A 14296-nucleotide genomic window follows, 5' to 3' on the forward strand; every position below is an offset into this window, starting at 1 on the left:
AGTCCAGCCTAGAGGAAATAAATGCATGAATTAGTTTTTCAGCATCACTCTGAGACAAGACCTTTCTGATTTTAGAGATATTGCGTAAATGCAAAAAAGCAGTCCTACATATTTGTTTAATATGCGCTTTGAATGACATATCCTGATCAAAAATGACTCCAAGATTTCTCACAGTATTACTAGAGGTCAGGGTAATGCCATCCAGAGTAAGGATCTGGTTAGACACCATGTTTCTAAGATTTGTGGGGCCAAGTACAATAACTTCAGTTTTATCTGAGTTTAAAAGCAGGAAATTAGAGGTCATCCATGTCTTTATGTCTGTAAGACAATCCTGCAGTTTAGCTAATTGGTGTGTGTCCTCTGGCTTCATGGATAGATAAAGCTGGGTATCATCTGCGTAACAATGAAAATTTAAGCAATACCGTCTAATAATACTGCCTAAGGGAAGCATGTATAAAGTAAATAAAATTGGTCCTAGCACAGAACCTTGTGGAACTCCATAATTAACTTTAGTCTGTGAAGAAGATTCCCCATTTACATGAACAAATTGTAATCTATTAGACAAATATGATTCAAACCACCGCAGCGCAGTGCCTTTAATACCTATGGCATGCTCTAATCTCTGTAATAAAATTTTATGGTCAACAGTATCAAAAGCAGCACTGAGGTCTAACAGAACAAGCACAGAGATAAGTCCACTGTCCGAGGCCATAAGAAGATCATTTGTAACCTTCACTAATGCTGTTTCTGTACTATGATGAATTCTAAAACCTGACTGAAACTCTTCAAATAGACCATTCCTCTGCAGATGATCAGTTAGCTGTTTTACAACTACCCTTTCAAGAATTTTTGAGAGAAAAGGAAGGTTGGAGATTGGCCTATAATTAGCTAAGATAGCTGGGTCAAGTGATGGCTTTTTAAGTAATGGTTTAATTACTGCCACCTTAAAAGCCTGTGGTACATAGCCAACTAACAAAGATAGATTGATCATATTTAAGATCGAAGCATTAAATAATGGTAGGGCTTCCTTGAGCAGCCTGGTAGGAATGGGGTCTAATAAACTTGTTGATGGTTTGGATGAAGTAACTAATGAGAATAACTCAGACAGAACAATCGGAGAGAAAGAGTCTAACCAAATACCGGCATCACTGAAAGCAGCCAAAGATAACGATACGTCTTTGGGATGGTTATGAGTAATTTTTTCTCTAATAGTTAAAATTTTGTTAGCAAAGAAAGTCATGAAGTCATTACTAGTTAAAGTAATGACATTGGGTCACATAACCCAATCATATCTAAGTGATGATGAATAATTAGATCATTAATCAACAATGATTTTGAGGATAGTGATCTTATGTTAATGAGACCCAGACTAAGGACCTCAGTGGGGTTGACAGTTGAACTGTTTGGGTTTAGGGGTGGTTCCAGAGCATATATAAGATGCCTAGAAGTAGGTTTAGGTTTGAGACATTCCACATGTGTTGTAGGTAGCAGACACAAAATCTTTGATATTGCTGGAACAACCATTGGGCCATCCTCAATTTCAACATCATCCATTGTAGTAAGGGGTATTAAGTTTGCAAAGCATATCCCTCTATGATTTTTATGGACACGTCTACAGAAGCATTATTACAAACATGAATCACCACTTTTTTAAGCAGGTCAGATGAACATGTCAAAGTAAATGAATATGACTTAGACTGTCAGGGCTTGATGGATTTATATAACTGAGTGATTGTGCAAGAAGGAGACTAATGAGTGAAGGCACCCATGAAAGCCCTGTAGGAGTTGTAGGCTTCTGAGGCCATGACCGGAGAAACTGTGCATAGTGCCCTGCCTTCATTGCGCATGCCACATTTCGGAGCATCACCAGCATTTTGCTGATTATCACCTCGTTTCTGCTTAAAACTGCACTCCAGTCATCATCTATCTCAGTGACAGATATCTGAAGCTTTTGTACAACAATCATTTCCACATAAATTCAGCATTATTTCAGAACAAAAGATGGCAGGAATGATCAGAGCACCACAGCAGCATGAGCTGCTAGCTGCTGCGTTCACTGCGCCCCCGTCATTACAAAGCGTCAGTAACGACTCACGATTATCACCTCGTTTCTGCTTAAAACGGCCTCGTTGCTGCTTAAAACTGACTTTAGAATGATTTAAGAGGTTTTATTTTGTCATTTGATGTTTAATAATCACATTATTCCCTTTGATTGCTTTGGGTGAAGAGAGTCAGTCTGAGATGAGCTGCTGTGGTCCCAAATGATGCATGCGCAGTGGAGACAGGGCGGACCAATTTTTAGGGGGTGGGATATTCGGTCTGTGACACCAGCTTTGTCTATTGTCATGGGTGTGTTGGTGGCTCCCTCACTAGCCTCCTTCTTGCATGATCACTGAGTTCTTGAGAAGTGCCAGATTACCCATGCAGTACCATATAGTTTATATTTCTTAACAGTTGAGGTCAATGAGGTCCAAGACATATTCAGTCTTGACATATTCATTAATTTGCTATATCTGCTTATCAAGGTTTGGGGGTGGGGGGGGGGGGTGCTGGACAGGCTGCCCGTCTATCACAGGGCCACAGATAGAGAGACAAACATAGTAACATGCACACCTACAGTCAATTTAGAGTCACCAGTTCACCTAACCTGCATGTCTTTGGAAGTGCATGGAAGCTGGAGCACCTTGAGGGAACACACACACAAACACGAGAAGAGCATGTAAACTCCACACAGAAAGGACCAGGTGGATCCGTAGACCGTCTTGTTGTGAGGCAACAGTGTTAAGGCATCTTGCCATGTGCACGCATTTAACCCCCGCACTGCTGCACAATTCATCGTGCCAGTGCGACCCACTGTATTCCGCTGGATGCTGTGCTTTGTGCCGATGGATGCTGCATTACATAAAAAATTATTTTGTAGCAGATTATTCATTTGCTCTCAGAATTTGGCTGATGAAATCACCTCTAATCTCTCTGGAATCACAGAGGAATTTTCTACAGCTGCAGCTGTTCTCGTGCACTTCATGAGGTGGAGAACACATTTGGAATCATCTCAAGGGTAATTATTTATAATATTTATATTGTAATGGCTTGGTAAAACAGTTGCATTTAAAGTTGCAATGTAAAATTATGTTTATTATAGATTTAACATCTTGTCATAATTGTTCAGATGAGCTGCGCCATGATGCGCTGCACTGACACAGTGACTCACAGTGACACAGTGTTTATGAATTGTTTGTGCAATGTTCATGTGTAGTTCCCAAAATTAATGCATGGCAGAGATTTTGAATATTTCAAAATTTCTTTGCGCACTTGTATGTAGCCACGCACAGTTTGCAACAAGTTCACTCTCTGGCATGCCAGATTTCGTACCAGTGCTCAGATCAAATTTGTGCAAGTGTCAAGACAGCTTTAACCACTAGGCTGCCATGCCGCCCAAGACAAATACCTAAATGTGATGTTTGCATTAAAGCACTTGAATTAAAGTTGAAAGTTTTTGCAAGCTAATCTTGATTGTTTTCAATGTGGAGGTGTGTAAAGAGGTAAAATTACAAAAATAAAGAGTTCACTGTCCATTTACTTACAAACTGTCCATCTGCTTTACCTTGTAAATGCAGATGTTTTGCAAGCAGGTTATTTGAATGCAGCAATGCAGAGTGTTTTCTAAAGATTCTTTTCACATAACCAAGACAATGTGCTTGCTGTAGATAACTGTAAGAAAGAGGCGTGAGAATGACGAAAGGCATCGGCATCGACTCCAGGGAGTGTTAGTCTCAGATGGGATCCCATCAGAGCCAGCCAGTACCCCACCTCAGGCCAGAGAAGACGCATCTGGTGCTGCTCCCTTGATGCTATTTCAATTAGTTAAATCAAACTCCTATGTGGCAGTGTTAACGGAACAGTACCCCCACCTACCCACCTTCTAATTCCATTTCATCCCACCTCCTGACCTTTTTTCAGTTGTGTCTCAACTTTACAGGCTAGCAGAAGGGACGGCCAGTTTTATTTAATGAGGTTGGCGCAGAGCAAACAACTTCCTCCGGCATTGTGTTCAAGCCTGCCTACAGCACACAGGCTTGGCTGGCATTTACATCCCATTTATTTTCTGCTTTTTTGAATCTCTGTATTTTGTATAACCGTTTAACACCTCATGAAGAATGTATTGTGGATATTGGGATTGTGAAAGCCTGAGGCTGTTAGCACACACTGCAGATGAGTTTGGCCTGGACGGACATCTGCCCGTAGAGTACTCAAGTGGAGACAAAAACACCCTGTGTACAATATCTAAAACATTTCCACAATTTCTGCCACTCAGGCCATATATTGAAAAAAATATAAATAAAAAACTTGTGATTGCATTCCCATTCATGCATTGAAGTAAAAGATCTAAGACTTCTATACACACAAAAGGCTTATTTCTCTCAAATTTTCTTCACAATGTGGTTAAAATTTGTATTTGTAGGTGGGTTGATGTTTGCATCAATTATTAACAAGGTGCCAAACAAACCACTTTGTAGTTCATTACAATTGCAGCTGCTTCTGCATAATGCAGATACAGAGTGAGTCTCTGTCAGATCTTCAGGAAACAGTCCCAGGGAACATTAAGAAGCTGAGGGTGGGCCAAGACATTTCAAATTAACCATAATGGACTGATGAATGAACTGATAGATTCATCATGATACCAGGGCTGGGCTCTCAAAAAAACCACCAAAGACACTTTTGGCTGATCCTCAAAAACAGTTCAGGTGAAATGAGACACATACACCACCAGAGCTTAAAGTAGCAAAACAGTGGTGACAACTTTTAACACACATATACATACATCATGTGCATTAGGGGTGCAACTATACAATATAGAACTACTAGAATTCTATTCTATTTTTATATTCTTTGACTCAAAGAGCTCTGACATGTTTTAGACTTTTGATTCAACTGTATAAATTTTAGAAATTTAAATTATGTTGACTATTTGAATCTTGTACTTGTTGATTGTACTTGAGTTTGAAAGTTATCAGTTAAAAAAAACAAAGAAAAATGTGCAAGACTGAGGGGATGGCTGATTGAGGAAAAATGGTTGCTGTGACTTCTTGTAACCATTCCTGAATCAGTTAATCAGATAGTTATGTACTACCGACAGGTCATACATATTAAGACATGTGGTTTTAAAAAAAGACTATTGAAACTTTAATTTCTTAGTTGAAACAAAAGTATTCTTCAAGTTAACTTGCATTTCAAAGCAACAGGTGAGCATTAACTTCCAAGTTAAACCACCTTGAAATGTTTAACAGTGTTGACATTCATAGCAAATCCAATGGTAGGATAATCATACGTACATAAATACCAAAATAAATGTAATTGTACAAAGAGCCACTGTAATATTAACAGCTTCATAAAATGTGTAATAAAATGATGTAATATTCCTTTTATGTGACCACCGTGGAAACAGTCTTTTATGAGCTCACCTGGATAAGGATGAATACCATTGGTGTAAATAGGCTCAGAGGTGGGCTGCCCATTAGTCTGAGGTGGAAGGGCACTGAATCCGTTGACACCAATAGGCGTGGCTATGCTGGGCACCGCTGTGGCGCTGATGCCTGGAGGTGTGCTGGTTCCTGCAAATAGGAACAGAGCCATTATAGTAACTGTAGGGTGCAGGTTTATTTGCCCCACTTTCAAAAACCCAGATGACAGAGACCAAGGATTACACTCTATAAACAGTTCAAACCTCACCTTTTTAAAGTGAGTTTTAGAGTTATGGCTTCTTCTTTGATTGACAGCCTTTTGTCTGGGTGATAGAATACTTGTTTAAAAGTGAATGATGATACATTTCTACCTAATGGCACAAACTCTTTTATCAGTTCCTTAGTTGTGGCCTCAGTTGGCCCTTTGATTAAATGATAAATGGAATGCATTTATATAGTGCTTTTCCATATGCATCAGACGATCAAAGCGCTTTACACATCAATGCCTCACATTCACCCCAGTGTCAGGCTGCTGGCATGCAAGGCGCCCACAACACACAACTAGGGGATTAAGGACCTTGCCCAAGGGCCCTTAGTGATTTTCCAGTCAGGCTGGGATTTGAACTGAGGATCCTCTGGTCTCAAGCCCAACCCTTAACCACTCGACCATCACCTCCCCTATTAACCAAAGTTTGTGCATCCTTGGGTGTCCATATGACCCTAGTTCCTCAACAATGTACAGTCTGTATGGGCCCACGCTTCTTGTTTTCAGATTGTACACTGGCTTGTACACTCAGCCTTTCACATCAAGAGATATGTTAGAAGAGTGTATAAAGTCATGAGACTAGGGGGCAGAAATGTTTGATGATGCAAAACCTTTGCAGGATCCCTGCAATCTTGGTGCTTCCAGTCTTACTGTGTGGTTGTGAGACCTGGACACTAGCCTGTGACCTGAGGTGACGGCTGGATGTGTCTCTTCACAAGATCCCTGGGAATCATTGAATTGATTAAAACAAGTGGTTAATTAGTGAGAATCAAAGTAGGTGTGATACTGGCACCAGGAGAGAACACCAGCTGCAACCTTTTGGCTATGTGGAGCATTTCTGTGGGCAAGATCCTGCGCACAGGTGTCTCAGTGTGTAGTACCCCTACACTGGAATCAACTGAGCAAGTTCACATGTCTCACAAAATAGAAGCCGTGTGTATTTTTTCATTATTCCTTTTGCTTTTGTATGCTGTGCTGAATGGATTATTTCCTTTTCAAACACCTCTCTTCAGGAACCACAACCTGGGCCAAGTTTCATAAAGCAGTTGAATCTTGTTTAGTCAAATGAACTCACTTAGTTGACATTTTTTTTACATTAGGTGGTTGGCTCTCACTGCGGTATTGTATCACTTCCTGTTCCGGAGCACAGCTGTGTTTTGCTGTATCTGTTAGCTGTTTAATCTGCGCAGTTAGATTGACCTAGTTAACTAGATAACGATTTGCTTCACAGTGTAATCTTCACGTGCCTTAACTCTAAATTATTTACACATTATTCACTTTGTGTGTTTTTAGGAATCCGCTAGCTTAGCGCAGCTACTAGCTCTTAGCTGGTTTAGCATGGCGGCTTCTCCTGTCTCTCCCGCACTTTTCTGCTCTGGGTGTGAAATGTTTAGTTATTCCTCGGCCTCCTTTAGCAGTAATGGTACTTGTAATAAGTGTAGCTTATTCGTAGCTTTGGAGGCCAGGCTGAGCGAATTGGAGACTCGGCTCCGCACCGTGGAAAATTCTACAGCTAGCCAGGCCCCTGTAGTCGGTGCGGACCAAGGTAGCTTAGCCGCCGTTAGTTTCCCTCTGGCAGTTTCCCTCTGGCAGATCCCGAGTAGCCGGGAAAGCAGGCCGACTGGGTGACTGTGAGGAGGAAGCGTAGCCCTAAACAGAATCCCCGTGTACACCGCCAACCGTTCACATTTCTAACCGTTTTTCCCCACTCGGCGACACACCCGCCGAGGATCAAACTCTGGTTATTGGCGACTCTGTTTTGAGAAATGTGAAGTTAGCGACACCAGCAACCATAGTCAATTGTCTTCCGGGGGCCAGAGCAGGCGACATTGAAGGAAATTTGAAACTGCTGGCTAAGGCTAAGCGTAAATTTGGTAAGATTGTAATTCACGTCGGCAGTAATGACACCCGGTTATGCCAATCGGAGGTCACTAAAATTAACATTGAATTGGTGTGTAACTTTGCAAAAACAATGTCGGACTCTGTAGTTTTCTTTGGGCCCCTCCCCAATCAGACCGGGAGTGACATGTTTAGCCGCATGTTCTCCTTGAATTGCTGGCTGTCTGAGTGGTGTCCAAAAAATGAGGTGGGCTTCATAGATAATTGGCAAAGCATCTGGGGAAAACCTGGTCTTGTTAGGAGAGACGGCATCCATCCCACTTTGGATGGAGCAGCTCTCATTTCTAGAAATCTGGCCAATTTTCTTAAATCCTCCAAACCGTGACTATCCAGGGTTGGGACCAGGAAGCAGAGTTGTAGTCTTACACACCTCTCTGCAGCTTCTCTCCCCCTGCCATCCCCTCATTACACCATCCCCGTAGAGACGGTGCCTGCTCCCAGACCACCAATAACCAGCAAAAATCTATTTAAGCATAAAAATTCAAAAAGAAAAAAAATAATATAGCACCTTCAACTGCACCACAGACATAAAACAGTTAAATGTGGTCTATTAAACATTAGGTCTCTCTCTTCTAACGTCCTGTTAGGTAAATGATATAATAATTGATCAACATATTGATTTATTCTGCCTACAGAAACCTGGTTACAGCAGGATGAATATGTTATTTAAATGAGTCAACACCCCCGAGTCACACTAACTGCCAGAAATGCTCGTAGCACGGGCCGGGGCGGAGGATTAGCAGCAATCTTCCATTCAGCTTATTAATAATCAAAAACCCAGACAGAGCTTTAATTCATTTGAAAGCTTGACTCTTAGTCTTGTCCATCCAAATTTGAAGTCCCAAAAACCAGTTTTATTTGTTGTATCTATCGTCCTCCTGGTCGTTACTGTGAGTTTCTCTGTGAATTTCAGACCTTTTGTCTGACTTAGTGCTTAGCTCAGATAAGATAATTATAGTGGGGGCTATTTTAACATCCACACAGATGCTGAGAATGACAGCCTCAACACTGCATTTAATCTATTATTAGGACTCAACTGGCTTTGCTCAAAATGTAAATGAGTCCACCCACCACTTTAATCATATCTTAGATCTTGTTCTGACTTATGGTATGGAATTGAAGACTTAACAGTATTCCCTGAAAACTCCCTTCTTGTCTGATCATTTCTTAATAACATTTACATTTACTCTGATGGACTACCCAGCAGTGGGGAATAAGTTTCATTACACTAGAAGTCTTTCAGAAAGCGCTGTAACTAGGTTTAAGGATATGATTCCTTCTTTATGTTCTCTAATGCCATATACCAACACAGTGCAGAGTAGCTACCTAAACTCTGTAAGTGAGATAGAGTAATCTCGTCAGTAGTTTTACATCCTCATTGAAGACAACTTTGGATGCTCTAGCTCCTCTTAGAAAGAGAGCTTTAAATCAGAAGTGCCTGACTCCGTGGTATAACTCACAAACTCGCAGCTTAAAGCAGATAACCCATAAGTTGGAGAGGAAATGGCATCTCACTAATTTGGAAGATCTTCACTTAGCCTGGAAAAAGAGTCTGTTGCTCTATAAAAAAAGCCCTCCGTAAAGCTAGGACATCTTACTACTCATCACTAATTGAAGAAAAGAAGAACAACCCCAGGTTTCTGTAGCCAGGCTGACAAAGAGTCAGAGCTCTATTGAGCCGAGTATTCCATTTAACTTTAACTAGTAATGACTTCATGACTTTCTTTGCTAATAAAATTTAACTATTAGAGAAAAAATTACTCTAACCATCCAAAGACATATCGTTATCTTTGGCTGCTTTCAGTGATGCCTGTATTTGGTTAGACTCTTCTCTCAGTATTGTTCTGTCTGAGTTATTTTATTAGTTACTTCATCCAAACCATCAACATGTCTATAGACCCATTCCTACCAGCTGCTCAAGGAAGACCTACCATTATTTAATGCTTCGATCTTAAATATGATCAATCTATCTTTATTAGTTTGGCTATGTTACCACAGGCTTTTAAAGTGGGCAGTAATTAAACCATTACTTAAAAAAGCCATCACTTGACCCAGCTATCTTAGCTAATTATAGGCCAATCTCCAACCTTCCTTTTCTCTCAAAAATTCTTGAAAGGGTAGTTGTAAAACAGCTAACTGATTCATCTGCAGAGGAATGGTCTATTTGAAGAGTTTCAGTCAGGTTTTAGGAATTCATGATAGTACAGAAACAGCATTAGTGAAGGTTCAAATGATCTTCTTATGGCCTCAGACAGTGGACTCATCTCTGTGCTTGTTGTGTTAGACCTCAGTGCTGCTTTTGATCCTGTTGAGCATAAAATTTTATTACAGAGATTAGAGCATACCATAGGTATTAAAGGCACTGCACTGCGGTGGTTTGAATCATATTTATCTAATAGATTACAATTTGTCATGTAAATGGGGAATCTTCTTCACAGACTAAGGTATTATGGAGTTCCACCAGGTTCTGTGCTAGGACCAATTTTATTCACTTTATACATGCTTCCCTTAGGCAGTATTATTAGACAGCATTGCTTAAATTTTTCATTGTTACGTCAGATGATACCCAGCTTTATCTATCCATGAAGCCAGAGGACACACACCAATTAGCTAACTGCAGGATTGTCTTACAGACATAAAGACATGGATGACCTCTAATTTCCTGATTTAAACTCAGATAAAACTGAAGTTATTGTACTTGGCCCCACAAATCTTAGAAACATGGTGTCTAACCAGATCCTTACTCTGGATGGCATTACCCTGACCTCTAGTAATACTGTGAGAAATCTTGGAGTCATTTTGATCAGGATATGTCATTCACAGCGCATATTAAACAAATATGGTAGGACTGCTTTTTGCATTTACGCAATATCTCTAAAATTAGAAAGGTCTTGTCTCAGAGTGATGCTGAAAAACTATTCATGCATTTATTTCCTCTAGGCTGGACTATTGTAATTCATTATTATCAGGTTGTCCTAAAAGTTCCCTGAAAAGCCTTCAGTTAATTCAAAATGCTGCAGCTAGAGTACTAACGGGGACTAGAAGGAGAGAACATATCTCACCCATATTGGCCTCTCTTCATTGGCTTCCTGTTAATTCTAGAATAGAATTTAAAATTCTTCTTCTTACTTATAAGGTTTGAATAATCAGGTCCCATCTTATCTTAGGGACCTCATAGTACCATATCACCCCAATAGAGCGCTTCGCTCTCAGACTGCAGGCTTACTTGCAGTTCCTAGGGTTTGTAAGAGTAGAATGGGAGGCAGAGCCTTCAGCTTTCAGGCTCCTCTCCTGTGGAACCAGCTCCCAATTCGGATCAGGGAGACAGACACCCTCTCTACTTTTAAGATTAGGCTTAAAACTTTCCTTTTGCTAAAGCTTATAGTTAGGGCTGGATCAGGTGACCCTCAACCATCCCTTAGTTATGCTGCTATAGACTTAGACTGCTGGGGGGTTCCCATGATGCACTGAGGTTTCTTTCTCTTTTTGCTCTGTATGCACCACTCTGCATTTAATCATTAGTGATTGATCTCTGCTCCCCTCCACAGCATGTCTTTTTTCTTGGTTCTCTCACTCAGCCCAACCAGTCCCCAGCAGAAGACTGCCCCTCCCTGATCATGGTTCTGCTGGGGGTTTCTTCCTGTTAAAGGGAGTTTTTTCCTTCCCACTGTCGCCAAGTGCTTGCTCACAGGGGGTCGTTTTGACCGTTGGGGTTTTTTCCGTAATTATTGTATGGCTTTGCCTTACAATATAAAGTGCCTTGGGGCAACTGTTTGTTGTGATTTGGCGCTATATAAATAAAATTGATTTGATTTGATTTAGTTGTTGCATAAAGCATTTAGTCGGCTAAAGTTTGATGTTACCTGACTAAAGTTTTTAATCCTGGTACAGAGGAGGCAAATCTTATTTTAGTAAAAAAAATTAAAAAAACTTCAGTGTCTTACCTCAAAAACGGCAGCCATCATGTACCAACATGTGGTGGAACACTTTGGCCATGGTTGCAGCAGATGACTGTCATTTGACAGTTTGTGACACCGGGCATCGCTGTTACACTGAGCAATGTTGTGTGCATAAAAAGGCTTGACGGAAGTGTAGAAGAAGAAACTGATGAGTGAAACTGCTAGGCTAATGGCTAAGTATGTCTTTTTGCTGTTCCTATGAGTCCGTAAATGTTAATAAAGCCAGTTAATGAAACAAAGGCTGGATAGTTCATGACAATGACAGACCCGGCGTCACAGACTTAACAGCTCTCCCCTAAAAATCAGCCCGCCTTTTGCATCTGCACATGCGTCATTAGCCATGGTTCACGGATTAAAACCTTGTTTCTACTTAAAACTGCACTCCAGGCATCATCTATCTCAGAGACAGATATCTGAAGCTTTTGTACAACAATCATTTCCACATAAATTCAGCATTATTTCATCATAAGGGGTGGCGGAAGTAATCAGAGCACTGTGGTTAAATGAGCTGCTAGCTGATGTGTTCACTGCGCGTTGGTCATTTCAAAGCGTCACGGAATTTTGGCGGGTTTTTCCTTAAAACTGCCTCGTTTCTGCTCAAAACTGACGTTAGAATGATTTAAGAAGTTTTAACTTTATCATCTGATGGTTAATAATCCCATTAATCCATTTGATTGCTTTGGTGAAGAGACTCCATCTCAGACGTACTGCTGTGGTCTGAAATGACGCATGCGTCTTTTGGCAATGGCACGCGTGAAGGCCGTTATGCCCGTGAAACCATCGACTAAGGTAAGACGGCTAATCTACAAGTTTAACCATCAATGTGAAACGGTGATTAGACGAATAATGTTGGACAACTAACTGTAGTCGACTAAGAAACTCTAGTAGACTGAAAGATTAGATTGCTTTATAAACCAGGCCCTGGTAGAAATGAGAATCAGCAGGACAAGAGACCAACAACCACAAAGGATGAAGGAGAACAGCTCCCACCTAAAGGAGAACAACTTCTATCCTGAATATTCTAGGTTCCCAAAAGAACCTGTTATACAACATCTCCAACTCAGCATTGGAACATTTTAGAAAATCATGCAATTTAACTCTTGTTATCTTAGTAAATCAGACTCATAATACTCATGAGCTATTGTTATGGGTGACCATATTTTGATTACCGAAAACCAGGACACGCGGCCCAGCAATGGGATACTCAAATGATACTCGAAGTTTACTCAGTTTAATGGCCCAGTGAAAAACAATGAAAACCAGGACATTTTCATCACTTTCAAAAACAAACCTGGGACAGCCAGGGACAGGAGGTGAAAACAAGACATGTCTTCGGAAAACAGGACGTTTGTCACCCTACTGTTGTTAGCATTGCATAACAGTTTCCCATTCTGAACCAGGATGACAGTATTAACAAATTGTAAACTGAACACAAAGTACATGTACATAAATCCATTATACCACCTACCACTATCGACACACTGATTTTGTTTTTACATCACAGGCAAAGTTAGTGGTCCTGTAACCAGTCTCATGGAAATCTTGTGCAACTTTTGAACTTTCACAAGACTTTAAAGAAATGGGAGTTACATGGCAACAAGCTTAACTTAATAAATTTGCAAAATTCATATCAAACCATACATAGTACATGCAGATCAATTCATAGATCTGTGTGTCATTGTAGTCGCATCTGGTACTTTCAAATCTATTTTAAATTTGCATCAATGAATTTGGATCATAAAATACTTGCATGTGGTGTTGCAAAGCTTTGGATCCTAGAAAGTACAACTCTGCTCATCATTTTCTGAGAATTTTAATACAATCAAGTATTTGATCAGACACGGGGAGGGGTGGGGGGGCATGCCATCTTCTCACAGTAGTGCATTTATCACCCTGTTCATGCCCTTTGTGTCACTTCTTTTTGTATTATTTCTCTAATCCAGGTGAAGGGGCATTAAGTCATGTAGAATTAAGTTTGACAGGCATTACTTTTATATCTCAGCTTTCTGGATTACAAATACTGGTTAGAGCATCAAGCCACTTTATTTAATACATGTGCACTTGCTGTGCCTTCAGGCAACCTGCCTGCTTAGTGTCAAGCCATCAAACTTTGTCTTGACAAGAGCCCAAAAGGTAGTTCAGACCGAGGTCCTGGATTATCTCACACAAATCTTTACTCATATATTGTATGAGGCAAAGGACTCAGCATCCAAAGTCATCAGATTGGCACTGTTCCCGGAAAACATACAGCGTTACTGAGACACAGAGGCAGAGAGAGCAGCAGAGAGGGAGAGAGAGGAGATGATTATGTGGCTGCCAATGTGTGTCAACAAATGCTGTACATCTTCTCCCATCCGACTGGCTCAGTCCAAAGCTTCTCTCCCTTTAGCACTACATGCTTCAGCCTCCAAAACTGAGCTCACATCTTGAAAAAGTAATGAATGCAAGAGTAGAATGCCTTGAATGAATGTATTATGACTGCTTATATAATGCTTACTAATGAGGAATACGTTCATCAGCTGTCAGAAAAATTGCAAGTTAACGAGTAAAAACATCAATCAAATATTTCAGAGTGAATTTCAACTTTTTAACATGTTATTTCATGGATGTTTTTAAGCAATTTCCACAGATCTCAAGTCGTCATGTCTGGCGGCTTGTGCTAGTGTTGCATGTCACTGCATCCATGACACTACATCCTGGATGGTAATGAC

The 14296-nt window shown here is 40.6% G+C and overlaps 1 protein-coding gene across 1 annotated transcript in view; it reads right to left on the bottom strand.

Annotated features, from left to right (window-relative positions):
• si:dkey-205h23.2 (CUGBP Elav-like family member 4) overlaps positions 1 to 14296 on the bottom strand; it is a 540050-nt gene that overhangs the window by 82634 nt on the left and 443120 nt on the right. Inside the window, exon 8 of the mRNA XM_034186416.1 lies at positions 5463 to 5612. Within this exon, the coding sequence (XP_034042307.1) occupies positions 5463 to 5612 (150 nt within the window). The remainder of the gene's footprint in view (positions 1 to 5462; positions 5613 to 14296) is intronic.

This window comes from Thalassophryne amazonica, chromosome 2, assembly GCF_902500255.1.
Source record: "Thalassophryne amazonica chromosome 2, fThaAma1.1, whole genome shotgun sequence".
Taxonomy (NCBI): domain Eukaryota; kingdom Metazoa; phylum Chordata; class Actinopteri; order Batrachoidiformes; family Batrachoididae; genus Thalassophryne; species Thalassophryne amazonica.